General features: G+C 37.4%; 3 protein-coding genes across 3 annotated transcripts; 1 reads left to right on the forward strand and 2 right to left on the reverse strand.

Annotated features, from left to right (window-relative positions):
- Positions 1-10283: 10283 nt before the first annotated feature.
- On the reverse strand, positions 10284-11726 carry LOC147555631 (PKS-NRPS hybrid synthetase cheA-like). Its single transcript, XM_086658506.1, has one exon. The coding sequence runs from the start codon at positions 11724-11726 to the stop codon at positions 10284-10286; it is 1443 nt and encodes a 480-aa protein (XP_086514632.1).
- Positions 11727-15587: 3861 nt separating this feature from the next.
- On the forward strand, positions 15588-19835 carry LOC147555632 (uncharacterized). The gene is made up of 2 exons (XM_086658507.1): positions 15588-16698; positions 18091-19835. The coding sequence occupies exons 1-2, from the start codon at positions 15588-15590 to the stop codon at positions 19833-19835; spliced, it is 2856 nt and encodes a 951-aa protein (XP_086514633.1).
- Positions 19836-20884: 1049 nt separating this feature from the next.
- Positions 20885-23286, reverse strand: LOC147555633 (non-classical arabinogalactan protein 30-like). Its single transcript, XM_086663287.1, has 2 exons — positions 22581-23286; positions 20885-21494 (listed from the first exon to the last, which is right to left on the reverse strand). The coding sequence occupies exons 1-2, from the start codon at positions 22942-22944 to the stop codon at positions 21172-21174; spliced, it is 687 nt and encodes a 228-aa protein (XP_086519413.1). The 5' UTR covers positions 22945-23286; the 3' UTR covers positions 20885-21171.
- Positions 23287-23486: the final 200 nt, after the last annotated feature.

The raw sequence follows: 23486 nt of genomic DNA on the forward strand, positions 1-23486 counted from the left end.
TGACTGCTTCCAATAATGATAAACAAATCATGCCACATGATCAACTAGCCTAACCTAGTGTAATTTGTTCTTTCATTGACTCAGGTCTAAATTAGGTTTAAGTTACACTATGTATGTTTATCTAATTGTCTGACTCATTGACATCAATTTCGTCTGCAGAACTGATTCAAATTAATTATGGAGTATTATAAATGTAGACGACTTAGATAAGTTAGATTCAAAAAATAGAGAGAAAACATCACTTCAAATTAGATGTATTTCATCCGGTAGAGGAGTACATGATTACCTACAATCTTTTAGTTATCAAGTATCAATCAAGAAGAAGTAGACAGACCAACACCAACCGTTGATTTGAGATTCTCTCCCATATCTGCGTAGTATTTACCTTGCTAGATCATTTTTCTTTAAAGTCTTGTGAGGTGATACTTATAGGAATCGACGGAAGACTACTAGGAGTGGAATCTGCTCCTTAAATTGACTCAACCTGAAAAAGTGACGCTTATAACGATAAACCAATCATGTCACATGATGTAGCTTACCTAGTTTAATTTGTTCTTATTTATGTTGAGTCTGAATTAGGGTTTAAGTTGAATTTTATACTGTGTATGTATATCTAAATTGTCTGACTTGTGACATCAATTTCGTCTGAAAAATTGATTCAAATTAATTATGGATCAATTTTAATCAGAGTGAACACTTGGTCAAGTGGCTCAAAGTGTTGACATAAACTTCAAAAACCTAGATGTTCTAGGTTCGATCCTCCACGGGAGGTGGAATCCAAGGTTATTGAGCTTGATTTTTTTTGAAATAAACCAAGATTTCATTCATAGAAGTAATACATCCCAACAAATTACATGGTTTTGATGATTTTGACTCCTTTAAGTACAACAAAGATTTACTCGAGTAAATAACAAAATGAAACTTACAAAAGTAAAGACAACATGAAGAGAAAAGAAGTAAAAGATTGCACAAATAAAATAAAAAGACCCTAAAACTCACAAATAAAATATCCTAAAGATCACGAAGGACATCCTAAAAGTCGTGAATTATAATACTTAATTATATGTAATCAGGATGAACTTGGGTTATTAAAAGTATAAATAATAAGATTTTTGTGCTTTAGGCCTTTTCATTTGTAGTTTAATTTTTGGCGGTTATTGTGCTTATCACATCTTAATATGTATCAGTGTCATGTAATGAGTAACGTAGTAGACAAATCAACAACAACCGTTGATTTAAGATTCTCTTCCATATTTGCATAGTATTTCCCTTGCTAGATCATTTTTCTTTAAATCTTATGAGGTATACGAATTGACGGAAGGGCACCACCGAGAGTAGAGTCTAAAGACTAGGTTAGAGTGTTCCTCTAGAGATTCCTGTGATAAATACCTCAGGTCATTTTGGAGTGTCTAATTTTTTTTTAAACATCGACTACGATCTACGTTAGTCGTTACAAGGCATTGATACATCATTAAGATGTGATGAGCATGATAACCGCCTAAGTTAAACCAATAATTAAAGAGGCCTAAAGTTCGACAACAAAGAGCTTAAAGCACGATAACATTTACTTTACTTAGTGCTTAAATTACATGAGATAAATCTTGATGATAAACTGCTTCCATCGAACCTCGATCTTAAGACCTCATGAACTTAAGAGGGATGCCCTATCACTACACGAAAGAGTGGTGGACTGTAAAGTGTTTAATTAAATGTTTTATTGGAAGACATATTTTAACAAAAGCTCAAAAATCTCAAATGACATTCTAAATTCTAGAGTTCCATTTTCCATTGAAAATGCTCTAGTCAGGTTGATTTGGCACAACACATTGATGTTAACTAGTCGCACACTGACCACCGGGTCCATAAAGAAATCGTCAAACTCAGAAATGTAGTTGAGGTCCCAGTCACGGTCATAGATTCTTTACTACTATAATTAGGGTGTTGACTTCCAAACCACTCCATGGGACTAATTAATTAACTTTGTTTGCTAGTTGGAGGCACATCCATCCTTAATTCAATTATATTTTTCGAGGAAAATATGTTTTGGAAGAGGACTAGGTGGGTTCTCTCTCTAAGCAAAGATTATAATATCATTTAACTTCAAAAAATATTTGAGCTGTAACGGAAGTTTTTTATTTGATCACTTAAGAAACCGTGTATGAATAAGAGACTTTTGGTAAAACATCTCTATGACATGAAATTATATTGATACAGCATTATAATATAAAAATTATCTAACATTTAAGATTAGTAAATTTATTTTTCATGAATGTGTTCATGGACCTAGTGATTAGTGAAATAAACCACCCATTAGATGGAAGAGTGCATTTAGAAATTTTTTTTCCAATAAAGTTACTTTTTAAGTTATAATTTATTACCAAATTAATCTTAAGTTAATCAAGTTAAAGGACTATGAAGCAGAAGTTAGGTAAAGAGCCATTCCAAATTTAAAATTAAGTTTGGTTAATTTGAGAATAGTATGAGAAGAATCAAAATATAAATTATTTAAAGGAGTGAAAAGGACTTCGCAAATGGAGGAGAAAAGAACTTTCAACAAAAAAAAAATGGAGGAGAATTTAATTTGTACCATGTCCAAAGACAATTCTTACAAATCAAAAGTCATTAAGATGTGGGTTCCTACCAAACTTCACTTGAGAAATTCTTGAGTCTCTCTCCTTCGATCTTAAAATTTTCTGACTCGGTGCAGTTATTTAGGAGTTTAGTCATATTCTTGGTTGTTGATCAATCGAGATAGAAAAGAGAAGAGAAGAAAATGAATTCAGAAGAGTATTTTCAATCAACATGGGTTACAAAAGGATAAAGCATGATTTTACATGAAGATTAAATCGCAACCATTGAATAAAAAAGATGTGTGGTTTTAGTCTCATGAGAAAACGACATTTGTATTAAGTGATAAGATCAAATCTCTCTATTGTTTATATTCGTATTGCAATCTTTTATTTTTAATATTGAAATATTTTACTTTCAATATTGCATCTTGTATTTTTGTAAAGAATTATATTGTTGCCACATTTTACTAAAGTAATCTATAAATTCACATAAGTTTGCCTAAGAGAGGCAACCTAGACTTCTCAATCTTTCATGTTGTCTCATCTTTAAGATTTTTAATGGGTGTCGCAAACACCACCTCCTCTAATTTTGTTAATCAACAAAAATCCACCATCTCTCTATCACTACCACCATTCCCCCTCTCACTAGCTTAGTCCCTCTTGTCTCGTTAAATTAGACCATACCAAGAAGCAAATACTTCCCATCATGAAGTTACAAGACCTCTTACATTTCATTTCTAATGATGTCACACCACCACTACCGCTTCTGCTAAACCGTTCCACAAATTTGCATCTTCCAAATCCGACATTTCACCATTGGAAACGAGTAGATCAGTCTTTGATAAGTTGGTTAAACATGGCCTTAGCACCATTAGTTCTCTCCCAAAATTTAGAGTTTTCGATAACCAAAGCTCTTCTTTCTCACCTTGAGTCTACCTTTTAAGCGCAAAACACAGCACGCAAGTCTCAACTATTACTCCATCTTCAGACTATCTAGAAGCATACTATGTCGATGACTGAATATGAGAGTAAATGCTAAATGGAGGGAAGCTATGTCCGTCGAGTTTGATGTTCTTCTTCGTAATCAAACCTGGACTTTGGTCTCCCCTACCCATTTATGAATATTTTTGGCAATAAATGGGTCTATAGAGTTAAATACAAAAGCGATGGGACTATTGATCGTTATAAGGCATGGTTGGTGGCCAGAGGGTTTTCTCAACAATATGGTCACGATTATATTGAAATTTTTTCTCGATAGTTAAACCGATTACTATACGTTTGGTTCTGAGTTTGACAGTTTTTTTCACTGGATAATCAAGCAACTTAATCTTTAAAACGCTTTCCTCAATCAACAGAATTGTTGATTCTAAGTTTTCAAATCATGATTTTCGTCTCAATAAAGTCTTATATGGACTAACACATGCCCCACATGCCTGATTCCATCAATTTACTTCTTATTTGAGTGAAATTGACTTTCAGGGATCCTAATCGGACACTTCTATATTTATTTTTTGGACTTCGTCAATCACTACTATTTACTTCCATATGTTGACAATATTATAATTACAAAATTCAACCCTCGTCATATTGATTGTGTTATTTCTCAATTGCAGAATGTCTAATTTGGGTGACATTCATCATTTCTTGGGGTATGAAGGTTATTCGTTCGCAATCAAGTTTACATCTAACTTATAATCAGTATACCTTTGGTTTACTAAATAAATTGGACTTGGCCCAGTCCAAAACTGACTCTTCTCCCTCACCTTTTGGAAAGAAGATGTCTCTAGCTGATGGCAACCCATTTTCTGATGTTATCTTTCTACCGCTCTCTTGTTAGACTACTTCAATATTTGTCATTATTCGGCCTGATATCATTTACTAAGTCAATAAGGTATGCCAATTCATGCATGCCCTAAGTTATTTTGCTACCATTAGTGGATTCTTCGTTACCTAAAAAACCAATTGTATCTTGATCCAGTATGAAGGTTGAGTATCGCTATATGACCATCATTATTGCTGGAGTTGCTTGGATTTAGAATATGTTACGAGATTTAAGTGTTTTCACAAAGACGGTTCCTCATCTTCATTGCGACAACATTAATGCCACTTACCTAGCTCATAATCTGGTACTACACTCCCGAACTAAACATATGGAACTTGATTATCATATCGTCCGTAAGCGGGTGGCTCGATCTTTTCTTCGAGTTGCGTACATTTCAACTATCGATCAGAAGACAGATATCTTCACAAATGGTGTGTGAAGTTGAGACATCAATATTTATGTGCCAAGCTCTCACCGAGTACACCTGCCAGTTCGGTTTGAGGGGGGGATGATAAGACGAAATCTCTCATATTGTTTACATTCTTATTGTAATCTTTTATTTTCAGTGTTGCAATCTTTTATTTTCAAATTGCAATATTTTATTTTCAATATTGCATCTTGTGTTTCTGTAAAGAATTATATTGTTGTCATGTATATCAAATTACAAAAGTCTATAGTTTCACATTGGTTTGGTTAAGAGAGGCAACCGAGAATTCTCAATATTTCATTAAACGCATTCATCTGACACAAACGATGTCGAACGTAGTGATGAGTTAACGGGAACGAGGGAAACAACCTAACAGACACATGGATTAAATAGGATAGAAAATGTAAACGATTACCAACTTCGGACAGAAAATTACCTAATGGGGCGATCTAGACACTTCTCCTACTTCAAAGGGCCACGCAACAAGGCGACCTTAATTTAGAGGACCAATTGAAAAATAACTCAATAAAATAACAATTTTCACTTGATTAATTATTGAAGGTGTGTGTGGTCCTGCCGAGTATAAAGTTAAATTAGAGCCTAAATTGTTGACTATTGTGTCAATTTTGAATAACTTATACGAAAAATACCAAAGAAATATCTTTAACATCAAGAAACACCACACTATAGCTCAAAGTTTCTATTAAATTATTCTAAACATCACTAATCTAGAGATCTTAACTTTAATCCTATCCCAGAAAAAAAGGTAAAAAAATATAAATATTAAAATGTTTGCTTTACCCCTAATTGTGGATAAATCCGCCTCATTTGCTGGTTGTACATCTTTATAAAAAGTTCTTCTCAATGGCTCTTGAACCAACTCTACATTGATAAAGTGGCATATATTTTAGTTACTTGTGTATTTTATACATAGTTTAAAGAGATCAAAATTAAGCATAATGGTGTCTATATTGAAAGCTGGCTGGACATCGGGTTGGGCCCAAAATGACCTTGGAGGTTATATTACCATAATTTAGGGTTTTAGACTTTCTTTAATGAAAACATCGTTTGGCAGTTTATATGCATGATAAAAACATTAACTTATTTTCACTTGACCTGTCCAAGAAAGAAACATGCATTTTTGGAAAATAATAGTAGATTTGTTGTCTCCGCATATTTTTTTTTTTTTGTTGAAGATGTTGTCTCCGCGTATGATTGGATAATACTCATATGGAGTTGTTGAGTCTATCATGTGTTGGTACGTCTCTCTCCAATACATTTTGTTTAGTTTACGGACGTCAAAATTAATTGTCAGTACGTAGAGAAAATCTACGTATTACGTTCTTGGTTATGAAAGTAGACTGTTTATACGTGGGATTATTCTCACATTTTGACGTAAAGAGTCAAGTCGTACGGAGAATGAGAGCCACCTAAAATTCATGAAGGACTAAATCGCACACAATACAAATTATATTCCAACTAAAGAAGTTGATGACAATGAACAAAACTCTATTGAAAAAATAGATATGAAGATTGTGAGAATAGTCCCACATGAGAGAATGGGTAACTAGCAACCAAGAATATAAAGTAGGGAAATTTTAAAAGGCCCCCCCGTTTTTGTTAAAAGGCCTCCCCGCTAAAAGCGCCCCTCATTATAACCCATTTGGTTATAGGGCCCCCTCTGCAAAGGAGCACCTCCCTCTTCTATATTTGACCTAACGGCAAAGTTAACGCCGTTAGGTCAAACTTAACCTAAGACCAAAATTGACCCTAAAACCCTTGACCATCTCCTTCCCAACCAGTTTCTCCAAAATCCCTTCTCTCTTTCTATGTCCCGCCTTTTCTCTCTCTCCCGCCTTCTCTCTCTCTCTCGTGCTTTGGATCTCTGTCGCCCTCTCTCTCATTCTTCACCATTGTACCAAGGAACAGTTAGTATATCTCTCTCTCTCCTTATATCTTTCTCTCTCTCTCTATATATATATATATATATGTCTTGCTCTAGATTTGAGTTCGAATTTAGGGTTTTTATTCAAAGGGGTTTTTGGTTTGTTGAAGGAGGGATAGTTTCATAACACATAGGGTTTTGTTATTTCTGATGTTTATTTAGGGAAAGTTTGATTTTTACATACCCAATAGTATAGTTAGTTTATATTAATAATAGGGTTTTGATTGGATTGAATGTGTGAATTTTCATGATTTTTACATACCCAATTGTTATGATGTTCATGATTTTGGTTTAATTTAGTTTAAGTTAGAATTTTAATGCTTAAAAATCATAATACGGTCGTACCAGACCGTAGAGATAGAAAACCCCCAATTTTTTCTTCACCAAGCATATTTTCGGTCGAACCAGACCGTTTTTATGCACAAAATTCGGCTCGAGCCCACCGTAAAAATGCACAGTAGCTACTGTGCATTTTTACGGTGGGCTCGAGCCGAATTTTGTGCATATTTTCGGTTCGAGCCCACCGAAAATATGCACAGTAGGTCAAATTTTGTTGTCTTTATTTATGCTTTCTAATGCCATTTTTTCCAAGTTGTTTGACTTTATTTATATATCCTATTTTACCTTTAGTCATGTCTGAACGTGTCGCACAAACTGTAAGTGCGAGAAAGAGGAAGGAGGATGCTAGGAAGCAGATTGTCGACGGTTCGACAAGTGAAGCAGGTGCGGATCCTTTTCCAGGAGGGCCGACGGACCGAAGCGTTCTCAAGAACTATGAGAACCATATTGCATACCAGATTTGGAATGGCAAGGTACGTGTATGTTTTTCTATTTTTTGCACTTATCAATGTTTAATATAATAATATATTGTTAACTTTCAATAAACCTAACTTTTATGTTTGTTTACGTAGGATCGTCCTGTTTTGAAACTACATAATCACGCAAGTGGTGTGCAAGTGGGGGCCCTTGAAAGTAAAAGTATACGGGATTCAAAGAAGGAACATGTCTGGGACATAGAACTCGAGTGTAAAGTAGTTCGTGAGAAGGTGGAAGCATCAGGACTTCTGCAAATCGCTAAATACTCTTACCAGAAACTTGACCGGGTTCTTATCACGGCTTTCACGGAGAGGTGGCATGAAGATACTAACACCTTTCACATGCCATTTGGAGAAATGACGATCACACTAGAGGATGTGCATCGTATTACAGGACTTCAGATTACAGGTCACTCGGTTCATCTTGATAATGATCATGTAAATAAATGCGCACTTCTGGTGAAAGGTTTGGGGGTGACACCTGAGGCTGCGGAAGTAGAATTGAAGACGACTAAGTGCAAGAGTGTCCGAATGTTGTGGTTGAGGGAAATCTGTTCGGGTAGCTTAGACAAAGATGACGCACGGAAGAAAGACTTTTGCGTCAGAGGGTACCTTCTCCATCTTATGGGCTCGACTCTTTTTTGTGACAAGAGTGGTTCGAAGGTGCCTGTTTGCTACCTTACATATTTGATGGACTTGACGAAGGTCCCTAAATATTCGTGGGGCACGGCTGTGCTTTCTTATCTTTATAGGCAGCTCGGTCATGCTTCCACTAAGGGTGGACAAATGGCGAGTTATCTGCCCCTCCTCCAGGTATTTCTCACATTATTATAAGTTGATTAATTTAGGAGTCTATCTTCTTGGTAGTAATAATTGTTTTCTTGTTTAGGCATGGATTGACGAGCACTTTAAGCTTGGTCTGTCGGATTTGAAAAAGGATTTCGACATTAGGCCGAATTTGCCTCTGATGGGTAGATGGACGGAGCATGATGCACATGGAAATCTAGATGACAGACTGGTTAACCTCCGAGAGATGATCAACGATTTAGAGGAGCGAGAGGTAAAATTTTATATACTATGGTATTTTGCATGTGAATTTGACATTGAATGAGCATCTAGTATAATAATTGTGTTATTTAGGTTATTTGGGACCCATATAGACTCATGGGCATTGGTGAGTCATCTCCCCCACTATACGCTTTCTACAGCGGTTGTATCGTATTTGATGATATTGCCGAGCCGTATCAACCCGAAAGGGTGTTGAGGCAATTTGGTGTGGTTCAACATATTCCGTCTGCCCCCATGAGAACAACAAAGAAGAGAAGGAGTGAAGCAAAGGATTATGGAGAACATACATGGTATTGGGAGAACTGGGAACATCATGTCCTCAACGAGAAAGATAGGTCGCAACGGGTTAGTTCGGCTTGGGAGGTCGATGATAAATATGCTGAGTGGTTTAGTCGAATTTCACACCCGAAGGTCCAAAACCCAAACCATCGGAAGACGAACCAAGCACAAAGCTCACTCGGTTCGATTGCTTACTACGTAAGTACACATAAAGCATGTAATCTACTTTATTTAGTATTGATGGAAATACATGTTAACAGACTTGATTTTTTTTTTTCAGAGAGAGGGTATTCGGCATGCCCTTGCTGCACTAGATTTGTCTGGGGTGGATGCAGGAAAGGAAATTCTTCACCAAGTATTGAGGGAGGAGCAACTTCCAGAGGCACCCCAGAGGGTTCAGGAAGAAAATACAAGGAAGAGGACAAAAACAAAGGTCGTGGGCAGGAGGAAGACCTAGAACGGCTTTAGATACTTTTATATTTTGAGACCTATGTCGGAAACTTTTGAATGATGTCGGATACTTTTATAATTTGAACGACTTTAGATACTTTATCTTTTGATATGTTAAAACGGTTGGTTTTTTATATGGTTAAATGTTATATTTTGATATGTGCCAAAAGAGAGAGAGAGAGAGAGAGAGAGAGAGAGAGAGATACAAAACTCCGAGAGAGAGATATGTGCCAAAAGAGAGAGAGAGATACAACTTTTCGGTGGGCTCGAGCCCACCGTTTTTTTGCACAGTAGGTACTGAAATTATCGGCTCGAGCCGTTCTTATTTTAAAAAATAAAACTTTACCTTTGATAAAAAAACTTTACGTTTAAAAAAAAAACAACTTCAACTAACAGTTAGTACTAAAAAAAAAACAACTTCAACTAAGTTTTCATTCCATATCTATTGTTATTGCATTCGATGATGTGTCCCCTTCCTTCTTTATACTTGATGGAGTTTCTTCCAATTGCGGATTGAAATTATCGCCACTGTCAATTTTATGTTCGCAAATAGTCAACCACCTTCTTGCATCTGAAGTAGCGTATCGAGACCATTGCCTAGCAATCGGAGGAAGTATAGTTTCGTTTTGTAGCTTAACATTAAGGAAATGACAATTGTTTACATAACCAATGCATACAATTGTATGTGGTTGAGACAAACCTTCGGAAGATGGTGTTGGTGGACCGGTGATTAAAGGTAAAAATGTCGTTGAATCATATTTCGCCAAATGAATCAACATTATATTAAAATGAGTGGCAATTAAATAACTCATCTCTCCGTGAGTATACCAAAACTCATGTTCAGCTGGTATATCAAAATTGTTGGTTGAAACCAACAATTGGTCATAAAAAGACCCAAACATAGCTTTTATAACTCTGGACGTGTTTCGAGTTCATTAAGAACACCTTTTCGGATCTCAATCCAACCTACCTCCGAGGGATACCCGAGACCAAGAGCGACGGCTCTAAAACCACAATGACCGTCTCCTGGAACGTTTGTAATAGTACTGATAAACGGATAAATCACCTCAGGCATTAGACGTAAAAATGAATCACCACTACCGCGAGATCTCCTATTGGCTTTCCGTGCAATTTTAACCGATGGAACCGATGTTTCCGGAATACATTGTGCATACTCCCAACGAGAAGGATCTCTCTTAGTAGATATGGCTGCTTCCTTCTCTTTTCTGTTTCTTGGTTTCTTTGGGGCTCCTCGGGTTTTCAATTTTGCCAAAGGTTCTGTCATGGATGTCATTGAAGGACAAACAATACTCCTCAACCTTTCTAATATGGCTTTTCTCTCAGGACCAGTCGACATATCCCACATGGAGTACAACAATCCTAATTCGTAAGAACTCTGAAGTTCGTTATATACCTCAGGAGTAGGAATAATTGAGAGTTTAGTCCATTGTGGGTCAATGAGTGACAAAGATATCACCTCACCGCGTCTCATAATGATTTCCATCTCGTGAGCACAAGGGAGACCATACACAGACCTATACACACATCCACACAAATTTGAATCAATTCCTATAGTTTTTGCCCGCTCCACCTCATCTGCCAACAGGTCAAGTGCATTGTGTGAGACATAACCCCTGAGTTCCCTAAAGGCGTTGATTTGATGAGACATCTTCACTGATGTACGACTTTTCTCGAATGTAGCTTTAATCGCAACAATCTCTGTCTCAGTCATTGAATGTATAGATTCCCAACATGTGACGAAGTTACCCTCGGATGTATCCAAGTTTCTTTTCAGCTTCGCATGTGCACCTTCAACCCTATTCGTTGTAGTATTACCCAAATGCATCAGATTATCGGTCCATGCCGTTACAAAATGTTCCCTAAGTGGCAACCAAGTCTTCTGAACATAAATAACATCAATGGCGTTACTCTTCGACCACGTTGTGACGAAATCTTCAACAGTGCGATTATAATCCGCCTCGGTTTCCGCAAACATGATTAGTCGAAACATTGACATGAACTTTCGGAATGGTTTGTTTTTCAAGTGTGGTTTAACCTTTCCAACCACACACTTATCTATATGGAAAGTACATAATAAACGATCTGCATGTGGGAAGACTTCACCTATTGCATTGATTAATGCTTGTTCCCGATCAGTCAAAAATACCTTCGGCATAGAGTTAGGAGGAAATAATGTCTTCAAACGATTCAAAGCCCAAGTGTATAGATTTTCTGCCTCTCCATCCATAAAAACCATAGCCGCGGTGAATGATTTCATAGTCGAAGTCATCCCAACAATCTCAAGCAATGGTTTCCCGTATCGGTTTGTTTTGTATGTACAATCAAGCATTAACACCGTGTGGAAGCACTTCAGCAATTGGATAGATTCCGGGTGTGCCCAAAATAAGTTAGTAATCTCCCCTGTTTCCTTCTTCATTGAATGCCAATAAACATAATTGTGTTGAACTAACAATTTCATCAATTGTTGCATAGGAGTTCTACCTTCTTGTTGACTATGCCGGATTCGTATCCTTGGGTTTGAGTTGGATGACCACAAACTTAACATGGTATCAGAGCTAGGCCCATTCACCCGTAAAGAAAAAAAAAACACACGTGTTAGGCTCAAAAAACCCCACACGTGAGGGGGCGTGTGAGAATAGTCCCACATGGGAGAATGGGTAACTAGCAACCAAGAATATAAAGTATAGGTCCTCTCCACTGATTGCCAATTAGTTTTGAGTTGGATGGCCACAAACTTAACAATGGACAAGAATCTTAATTAGAGATTATGTAGAGAAGTGGTCGACCAAATGTCTAGCAATAAGACTAATTGTTTCTCTCTATCAGCTGATAAGAGCAAAGGAAAGGGTCCATAATTTATTTCCAAATTCAACTCTTGAGTTTCAACAAAAAAAAAAAATTCAACCTTGAGTTTAGAAACTAATCCAATTAATATATTAAAAAACAGGAGTGAGTTATTAGACCCATCCTTTCCTTAGGTATAGGAAGAGCAATATTTAGTAAAGGCAGTGTGATAGAAATGTCAATTTATGCATTTGCTCTTCCTTTACCAAATCAGTTTAAGGAAGGCGTTATAAGGATCATTTAATAAATAGTGCTAAAATATAAGGACTTTGATAAAAAGTATTCTATATTTTTTTTACGAACATAATCTAATATTCTATTCACTTGTAGTTTTCTCTCACATAAACAACTCAGCCCTAATATTGTCACTACTATCAACATCACCATTAGTATTAAAATCTTGCGAAGTTTACCATCACTATAGTTTTAGTTTCAAGCCTTTAATGATGCCTCAAGGTCTTATGGATGAGGAACCACCATTAATGAAGGAGGCAATCTACATTAAGAAAGAAGAGTTCATCGACTTAAACGAAACCATCGACTTAAACAAAGATATCGACTTAAGCAAAGACATATATAATGAAGATAATATGTCGCAGGTAAAGAAAAATCATTTCTTGTCTTCCTCTATGTTGGACAAACGTTTTAAGGTTTTAGGTTGTTTTTGTTTCGTAAAGAATTTTAGGTTGGGTCGACTGGAAAATACAACAAATTTCAATCGGAATGGCTGAAAAAGACAACAAATTTCAGCCGGGTCCGCTGAAAAAAACAATAAATTTCGGTCGAGTCGGCTGAAATTGTTCTTTTTTTTCATCCGCTCCGGACGAAATTTTTTTAAACTTTCAGTTGTTCTGGACGAAAATTTTCACTATTTTCATTCATGAACTTTTATTTATGCTAAGCGAAATTTCTTTTATGAATCTTCAAAAGTTACTTTAATTAATCAGTGTTAAAACCTTAAAAATCTGGAGAAATCAAGCAATAACAAGAATTACAAACCCTTCTATGGAGATGAGTGTTGTGTTAGTCATCTAAGATTTATTGGATAAATCCGCCTCATTTGCTGGTTGTACATCTTTATAAAAAGTTCTTCTCAATGGCTCTTGAACCAACTCTACATTGATAAAGTGACATACTCCACATTTTAGTTACATGTGTATTTTATACTTAGTTTAATGAGATTAAAATTAAGCATAATGGCGACTATATTGAAAGCTCGAGATTGGGTTGGGCCCAAAATGACGTTCGAGATTATATTACCATAATTTAGGGTTTTAGATTTGTTCTCTCCGCATATGAAAGGATAATACTCATATGGAGTTGTTGAGTCTATCATGTGTTGGTAGGTTATCTCCAATACATTATGTTTAGTTTATGAACGTCAAAATTAATTGTCAATAAATAGAAAAAATCTACGTATTACACATTCTTGGTTACGAAAGTAGAATTTGTATATGTGGGATTATTCTGACATTTTGAGGGAAAGAGTTGATGACAATGAACAAAACTCTGTTGGGAAAATAGATATGAAGATTTCGACCAAATGTATAGCAGTAAGACTAATTGTTTCCCTCTATCAGATGATAAGGGCAAAGGAAAGGGTCCTTGAAAATTTATTTCCAAATTCAACTCTTGAGTTTAGAAACTAATCCAATTTAATATATTATGAAACTGGATTGAGTTATTAGACTCATCCTTTCCTTTATTTATAATATTGACGAGATTATAAAATAAAAAACACATCAAAAGAGATCAACATCAAAGGAAATGATAAACATAAAATAGACATATCTAAACATATGATGATTTTGTTTTTCTTTCTTCTCCCTTTTGATTTCCTTCTTCTCTTGGATACTCTTGCCTTATTAACTTCTCCCATACTGAACGAGAAATAAATCGAAAGTTCAATTTGAAATAATTGCACTTAGTGAGCATAACTCAAAGCACTTTGGGTTCACAGGCCCATGGCAAAAAGATTGCACTTAGTGAACATAATCAAGACGGATTCAGAAGTTCATGACATGTAAAAAATCGACGTCAAAACGAAGGTAATATTTGATGACCTATTTGATTTCTCAACCAATTAAGAAGGAACAAAATAACTAGTCGTACCAAAACTGCCTCTTTTTACGAATTACGATATCGCTTGTCCACAAATATTTTTACCAACTTAACGACAACTAAAGTCTTGATCCAATTGATGGTAATATGAATTAATTCTTCTCGCATGACCCGACCACTAGGAGCCTATGAACCAACCAGCTTGCATGAGAGTAAAAAACTTCATAAAGTCAATAAATATGGTGGAAGAAAATAGAGATTTGGAGGTATATCTACTCCTGGATGATTTATTTTATATTTTAACCATCAAGGGTTGAAGTTTATCAACAATCAAAAGCAAGTTAATAAGATGCACATCAACCTTCATGCAGAAATTTAATTTTGTCATCTCTATTGAGACTACAAGGCTTTTAAAGAATTTTGGGTTAAGTATAAAAAGGGACAACCTGGAGACGATCTCTTATCTTAGATGGGTATTTGTTTAAGCACAGTGGCTTATGCATTCTTAAGATATCTCTGCGAGAAAAATTCTTCGAAAGTTATATGCTAGTGGTCTAAAGGCACATCGGGGAATAGATATGACTATCCTCAGTTTGATGGGGTGATATTATTAGCCAAAGCTGAAGAGAGACGTAGAGGACTTTTATATGCATAAGTGCTAAACTCGGCAAGTATGTATAAGCCATACTAAAAACACTAGTCTTTCTATGTCAGTACTTGTTCCAGGAAGTATCTGGGAGGATTTATCCATTGTGTTGGGACTTCTGCATACACAATGGGGAGCCTATTAAGGGCCATGCACGTTGGAAGGGCCATGCACGTCGGACCATGAAGACCCGAGACCCATGAAGACCCGAGACAACCCACACACAGCCGAGACCCACATCTCCTCCACTTTCCCGCCAAGAAGATCATGAAGATCTTTATTTGAATTAACCAATTAGTTAGGATTGTATGTATCTTCTTCTCCATGTATATCTCTTTAGTTGTTTAGTTGTTAAACCCTAATATGTACCTATATATACCCCATTACACTTAATGGAAAATACATAACAGAGAACAAGTTCTCATATAGTCTCTCTTAGCTTTATTTACATTCATAGTTTTAATCTAATTAGCTAAGTAGCTTAGGTCTCAATATCAGTAAGAGTTCATACTCTTCACATGGTATAAGAGCCTTGTTTATCATTTAGTTCTTTGTTTTTCAATTTTTTTTTCTCGATTAAGCATCCCTCTCGGTTTTCTTTTTTTCTTCTTTGGTTAGCATTTCTCTCGGTTTTTCTTAATGGCCGAACCAATTGAAGCTTCATCCGAATACACTCCATCTTCTCCACCACTCAACTCTCCATTATTCGATGTCCATCATTCGGACTCACCCACGACCGTCCTCATCACCCCACTTTTGTCAGGGGACAACTACTCTTCTTGGTCGAGAGCCATGAAAATGGCCCTCCGAGCCAAGAACAAGCTCGGCTTTGTTGATGGTTCGATTTCGAAACCAACCAACCCGGCTGACCTTCATTCGTGGGAGAGGTGCAATGACCTCGTTGGAAGTTGGATCCTTAACTCGGTTGCACCTGATATCCGACCTTCGATTCTATATGATGACAATGCGGCTGACATTTGGCGTAACCTTCACGATAGGTACTTCCAAACAAATGCCCCTAAGGTCTATCAATTGAAACGAGCTATATCAACTCTCAAACAAGATGGTTTAGATGTGTCTTCTTATTTCACCAATCTCAAGTCCCTCCAAGACGAGCTTCAGTCGCTCATGGCCGTTGATCCTTGCATTTGTGGACACGGAAAATTGCTTCTTGATCGCACCAACCAGGAGCTTGCTATGGAGTTCCTTCAAGGTCTCCATGATCGCTTCTCGGCAATCCGAAGCCAAATTCTTTTAATGGATCCGTTTCCCTCGATTTTACGCATTCACTCTCTTGTTAAACAAGAAGAGGTGCAACAAAGCATCATGGCTACTACAAATGTTGGAACCGAGGCTGCCGCTCTAGCTGTTCGTCAATCTGACCACTCTCGGTCAGACCACTATCGGCCAGACCACTCTCGGTCAGACATGGTTGACCGTCCACGACCAAAAAGGCAGCGCCCATATTGTGAGTATTGTAAGGTCCTTGGCCACGTGAAGGCTACTTGCTATCAGTTACATGGATACCCACCGAATCATGGTTCTCAAGCCCGTTCACGTCCAAGAACAGCCCCTCTTGCGGCTTCTCTATCGGCACCCACAGAAGACGTGGGGGTGCTTCCAGCAGCCACATCGCTGACCCAGCAGCAATACCAGGGTCTTATTAATCTCCTGGACCAACAAGAAAAGAATTCTGCAGGCACCTCTGTCCCGATAGCTAACACCATGGATCCCTCGTCTCAATTAACAGGTATACGGTCAAACTCACCACCATGGATCATTGATTCGGGAGCGGCAAAACACATATGCTGCTCCCTCTCTCGTTTTTCCACATTTACTGTCGCTCTGCCAAATTATTTTGTTAAATTGCCCGATGGATCTCGTATTCGGGTTCGACATATTGGTTCCGTATTCTTTAATACTAATTTTTCTCTTCATGATGTATTACATATTCCTGATTTTCGGATTAACTTAATATCAATTTCCGTCATTACTAAATCTCTTGCTTGTTTAGTAACCTTTAGTTCTCATTCTTGTGTCTTTCAGGACCCCATCACGAACAAGACGATTGGACTTGGTGATCTTCACGATGGCCTCTACTTCTATCGCACGGACCCGAGCATTTGTTTTTCTGTTTCTTCTAGTCTTAGGTCGAATAAAGATGTATTTAGTTTATGGCATTGGCGCTTAGGCCATCCGTCCATCTCTCGCTTTAAATATTTTACATCTATTGTTCCTTGTTTAAAGTTTATTTCAATTAATAAAACACCGTGCGATGTGTGTCCTTTATCCAAACAAACGAGATTACCGTTTTCATCCAGTTCTTCTATTACATCTAAACCCTTTCAACTTATCCACGCCGACTTGTGGGGACCCTTTTCCATACCATCTCACTCTGGATGTCGCTACTTTCTTACTCTAGTAGACGACTACTCACGTTGTACATGGATCTTCCTTCTATCTAACAAATCGGATACCAAAACATTTATAATGAATTTTTCCAAATTTGTGACCACTCAATTTCAAACACAAATTTCTCAAATAAACTCAGGAAAAGGTACTATTCCGGTACCACAAATTCAAACTTTTCGTTCCGATAATGGAACGGAATTTTTAAATCAAGAACTACAACTTTGGTTTCAATCCCAAGGCATCGTTCACCAAACAAGTTGTCCATATACTCCTCAACAAAACGGAATTGTTGAGAGGAAACATCGACATATACTTGAAGTGGCTTGTTCCCTTCGAATTCAAGCACGTTTACCCATTTCTTTTTGGGGAGAATGTGTACTCACAGCAGTTTATTTAATTAATAAACTGCCAACACCTCTATTACGTGGTCTTTCTCCCCACCAAAAATTATTAGGATCACAACCGGACCTTTCCCATTTACGGGTGTTCGGTTGCATTTGTTACGTTCGTCGACCACCATCACACATCAAGACTAAACTTGATTCACGAGCTTCCATGGGAATTTTTGTTGGTTACCCTCCCAATCAAAAGGGCTATCGGATATATGACATCTCCTCTCGAAAGATCATCGTCTCCCGTGATGTTTCATTTCATGAGAATCGATTTATCACAAATTCGTCCACCATTACTCCACATAAGACTCCTTGTCATCCATTTATCTCTATTCCAGACAATGGTTCCTTTGACTTTCGTCCCACTTTAACCGAATCACCTTCTGACCTCTCTGAAGGCACCCCAGCCGAGACAGCTTCTGGTTCTTCTGCAGGCACTCCAGCCGAACCACATCTCGGTTCCTCTGCAGGCACTCCAGCCGGAATAGCTCCTCATCTCTCTGTGGGCACTCACATTAGCCCAACAGCCTCTACCGCGGGCTCTCAATCTCTCCCGCCGAACTCTGCCACGAGTTCTATCGGCGCCCCTTCCACAGATAAATCTGTGGGCACTCCTTCTTCGGTGAACCTGAAAGATATAACACCACCCACTCGACCTCAACGCATTACACGACCACCAACTCACTTCAAAGACTTCATTTGTAATAATACCAATATTTCATCTTCCTCCGTTCCCTATCCTCTTACCAACTATTTTTCCATCAATGCTTTTTCACCACCTCATCGTATTTTTTTAAACTCTATTTTATCTACGTCTGAACCTACTTCATACTCTCAGGCAGTCAAGTCACCACATTGGCGAGATGCTATGTCAAAAGAACTTCTAGCTCTGGAATCCAATAATACTTGGACGATTGTTGATCTACCACCTGGTAAACACCCCATTGGTTGCAAATGGGTGTTCAAAACAAAATTTCGATCTGATGGATCCATTGAACGTTACAAAGCACGTCTAGTTGCAAAAGGATATACTCAGATCGAGGGCCTTGATTTTCATGACACTTTTGCACCCGTTGCAAAACTAGTCACAGTCAGAGTTCTTTTATCTCTTGCTGCCATCAAAGGATGGTCTCTCCACCAGTTGGACGTTAATAACGCTTTTCTTCAAGGTGATCTTGACGAAGAAGTTTTTATGAAACTTCCTCCTGGTTTTTCTACAAAAGGGGAACCTAAAGTTTGTCGACTTCAAAAATCATTATATGGTCTCAAACAGGCCTCGCGCCAATGGTTTTCTAAATTCTCATCTGTCCTTCTTCATAAGGGTTTCAAACAGTCCCTCTCTGACTACTCCCTTTTTACACATCATTCTCCTTCCGCTTCCCTCTATGTTCTCGTCTATGTGGAAGACATTATCATTACAGGAACTAATGATGATGAAATATCCAAACTCAAAATATTTCTTGATCAAACTTTTTCCCTTAAAGATCTAGGACGTCTCCAATACTTTCTTGGTATTGAAGTATCACGTTCCTCCAAGGGTATTTTTTTATGCCAAAGAAAGTATGCCCTAGACATCATTATGGACTCTGGCCTATCTGCCTGTCGTCCTTCCTCATTTCCGAAGGAACAGAAACTTCGACTCAGTCCGACAGATGGAACACCACTATCTGATCCGACTATGTATCGTCGTTTGATTGGTCGCCTACTTTATCTTACCGTTACCCGTCCCGACATAAGTTTTGCGGTCAACAATCTTAGTCAGTTTCTCCAAACTCCCACTTCTGTCCATCTAGACGCTGCCCACCGTATTCTCCGGTATCTCAAAGGATCCATTGGTCATGGCATTTTTCTCTCTGCCAATAGCTCTCTTCATATCTCAGGATATTGTGATTCCGATTGGGCCGGTTGTCCCACCACCAGACGATCCACAACCGGTTATTTCACCATGCTTGGCTCCAGTCCTCTTTCTTGGAAATCCAAGAAACAGCACACTATTGCCAAATCTTCTGCTGAAGCAGAATATCGTGCCTTAACAAACCTCACATGTGAACTTCAATGGTTAAAATATCTCCTCCTGATCTAGGAATCGATCACTCTTCTCCAATGTCAGTTTATTGCGGCAATCAAGCTGCGCTACATATTGCCGACAACCCCGTTTTTCATGAAAGAACGAAACACATCGAGATTGATTGTCATTTTGTTCGAGAAAAGATTAAGACGAAGGTTATCGCTCCCCGTTTCGTGTCAACTACCAACCAACTTGCAGATATCTTCACCAAACCTCTTGGTGCAGACACTTTCAAGACAACTCTTGGCAAGTTGGGCATCATCTCGATTTCTGCTCCAACTTGAGGGGGAGTATTAAGGGCCATGCACGTTGGAAGGGCCATGCACGTCGGACCATGAAGACCCGAGACCCATGAAGACCCGAGACAACCCACACACAGCCGAGACCCACATCTCCTCCACTTTCCCGCCAAGAAGATCATGAAGATCTTTATTTGAATTAACCAATTAGTTAGGATTGTATGTATCTTCTTCTCCATGTATATCTCTTTAGTTGTTTAGTTGTTAAACCCTAATATGTACCTATATATACCCCATTACACTTAATGGAAAATACATAACAGAGAACAAGTTCTCATATAGTCTCTCTTAGCTTTATTTACATTCATAGTTTTAATCTAATTAGCTAAGTAGCTTAGGTCTCAATATCAGTAAGAGTTCATACTCTTCACAGAGCCGATTCTACTTTTGTTGTGGTTGGCAGTTTTGCTTCACAAATATAATATTATTAGTTTTTCGTGAAGTACCACTTTCGTGAAGGTGGTATGCCAACTATTGACAATCTCCAACGAAAAGGTATGCTCATAAGTCATACCAATTACCAAATAGATGTATTTCGTGCTATTGTAATATAGAATCTACTGATTATTTGTTTCACTTGTCCCACGACATTGGAACGATGGAGCTCTTTGGATAGTAACTTCAAACAATTTCAAATATTTGATTTGCCTCGCTGCTTCCTTTATAGATGTCTTTGGTCCCAAAAAACATAATCGTTTGTTAAGTGGTGAATATTTTTCCATCCCAAAAGAAAAACAGAAGAACCACATAATCAAACATTAAATATATAAAAAGAAATGCTCGATTAATATTCCTAAACAAACTATTACATTAACCACAATAACCATAAACTTTACTACAAATATTCACCCACTCGACATTACACATTAAGAAAATACACCCAACATACAACATCATTCCACAACAAAAATACGGGTTATTGCTGGTCGGCAATAACTTGCATTTTTGTAGTGCTCAAAACACACCGAACATTATTTCATAATTCTAATACTAATAAACTTAATTACTTATAATGAACCATCGGCCACGATATGGATGATAATGATGATGAATCAAGGGTGAGGAGGACATGAGGCTGTATCAAAAGCAAATGGGCCAAGAGTACTATAAAGTGTTGTAGGAATTGGTGAAGATGAGAGAGAAGGTGGTTGTTTTTGTTCTCTAATTAGATTTGAACCACTTAATCCCATGTGTAAATCAGTTGGTTTATTGCATGTTTGTAAAGGTGATGATACCAAATACATCTTACACTTGTGGACTCCATAGTTTGTTATCTTCTTTGTCGCTTGTAAATAAAAATAACCGTTTTTGTCTGTTGTAACATCCTGTTTTATCGGGTTCCTGCTGTTGTTACATACCAACCTCACCACCGCCCCTACACATGTGACATGTTTTTATTCAAACCTTTAATATAAGAGAAATATTATTTGATCCAAAAATAAGAGCTGACTACAAGTCGAAAGCTGATGTGACTGACTCTCATTGGTCTGAATATGTTCAGAGAAAAATGTCCGGACCAATGGGAGCCGACCACATCAGCTTTCAACTTGTGGTCTACCCATATTTTGAACAAAATAGGATTTTTGTCAAAATATAAGTTATTTTATAGGTGACAAAAAGAAATCAGAACCAATAAAATTGAATGTTATTTTTGAAACAAAAAGGATAGAAAATGTTAAAAGAAAACCTATAACAAACCTAAATAAAAATCAACTGCTCATCAATGGAAGAAAGTTGATTTCGTCGTCTAGGTTTGAATAGATTTTGACTTTATTTATTTCTATCCTTGTTCTATCCGGAAAGGGAAATGGTTACTTTTAAAAGTTAGTTTGTGCACTTCGGAAAAAAAATATTGTGAGAGGAAAATGGCTAGTATTAGACTAAAATCTACGGTGAACAAACTAAATATGCCGATTATCTTACAAAAAAAAATGTTGTTCTTTCCTGTTAATATTTTGATTGAATTCCGACCGGAGTATGTAGCTAGACAAGATTTAGAGCGAGATTACTTAACAAATCTCTCTCTAAATCATGTCCATCCACTGATCCACATAATCTGACCGAGATTCAACCACAATATTAACATACAAAATATCATGACTACTCACTGAAGGGGCACTTATGATTTCAGCCTTGTATAGCTTCATTTTCGTGAGGAGCATCACGGTTGATTCATAAAACAAAAAGTCATCACTTAGGTCTATTGCCCATACTTTTTTGTGACCGTTTTCAAAAAGAAAATGATATTTTGTCCAACCACAAAGCCAGAATCGTTGGACTGCTTAGATGGACGGACGAGATTTAAAAAAACGTTTTAGTCAATCTAAATCCTGCTCGTCTACTTAAGCTGGTCAGATTCTGCCCATCCGGGGCTTTATCAGAACATCATATTACAAAGTTCCAAAAATAATTGGAAAACAAATAATTAGAGTTTTGAAGAGAGAGAGAGAGAGAAACAAACCAGGGAGAGGAGAAGCACCCAAAAGAGTACCAACACCTTTATACTTGCATGGTTTACAATAAACAACACCTTGAACAGCCACAAGACTTCTCACCGGAATCTGATGACTAGGTCCCGGAGCCGGTGCTTGAGTCGGAGATGGACCTCTTGATCGAGACGATCCAACTCTCCCTCCTCCTCTTGCAGTCAAAGGAGTAACATCACTCATCATCATCATATCTATCTCATCATCATCTGAAAATGCTTGTTCTTGATCAACTTCAAACTCACCAACATTACCTACTGTTAGGGTTGAACCCATAACAAACATAAAAGCAAAAACATAGATGAATAAAAGCAAATAGACTAAACTACAACTACCCATTATTCTTTTTCACTGCTAGCTAGTGAGTAAATGAGATATTGATATAGTTTAGGGAAGATGGATGATGAGTAAGAAGAATTGGGATTAGGGTTTGTTTATAAAGAGGTCAAGTAAGGGTTGTTTAGGGTTTGTCTTGATTCATGAGTAAGGATTGACAAGTGGTGAAGAGGTTTACATGCACAAGGCCGAGTAATCTTGGAATTGTACAAACAAAACCATCATCTTTCTTTTTTTTCTCATGCGGCATCTCCTCTTTTACAGGCTTTTGTTTTGTTTGTCTCTCTCTCTCTCTCTCTATCTTTCTTTCTCTCTCTAACTTCACAAGTTCCCCATGCATGTCTCTTTGGCTTGTATTTGAATCATATAGTAGTATTTTGTTTTCATCTTCAAAACTTGCTACCCCTCAAAGGTGAATGAAATTTGAAATTTTGAAATGAGTGGAGATCCCTAGAAGAGTTTTGATAGATTAGAGACGTTGAATGTTGTTATGTTGTATTGACACACACAACTAATAGAAATCTGCCATTATTTATTCACAGTAA

This window comes from Eschscholzia californica, unplaced genomic scaffold, assembly GCF_041429995.1.
Source record: "Eschscholzia californica isolate CP2 unplaced genomic scaffold, dmEscCali1.0.p SCAF_2, whole genome shotgun sequence".
NCBI lineage: Eukaryota > Viridiplantae > Streptophyta > Magnoliopsida > Ranunculales > Papaveraceae > Eschscholzia > Eschscholzia californica.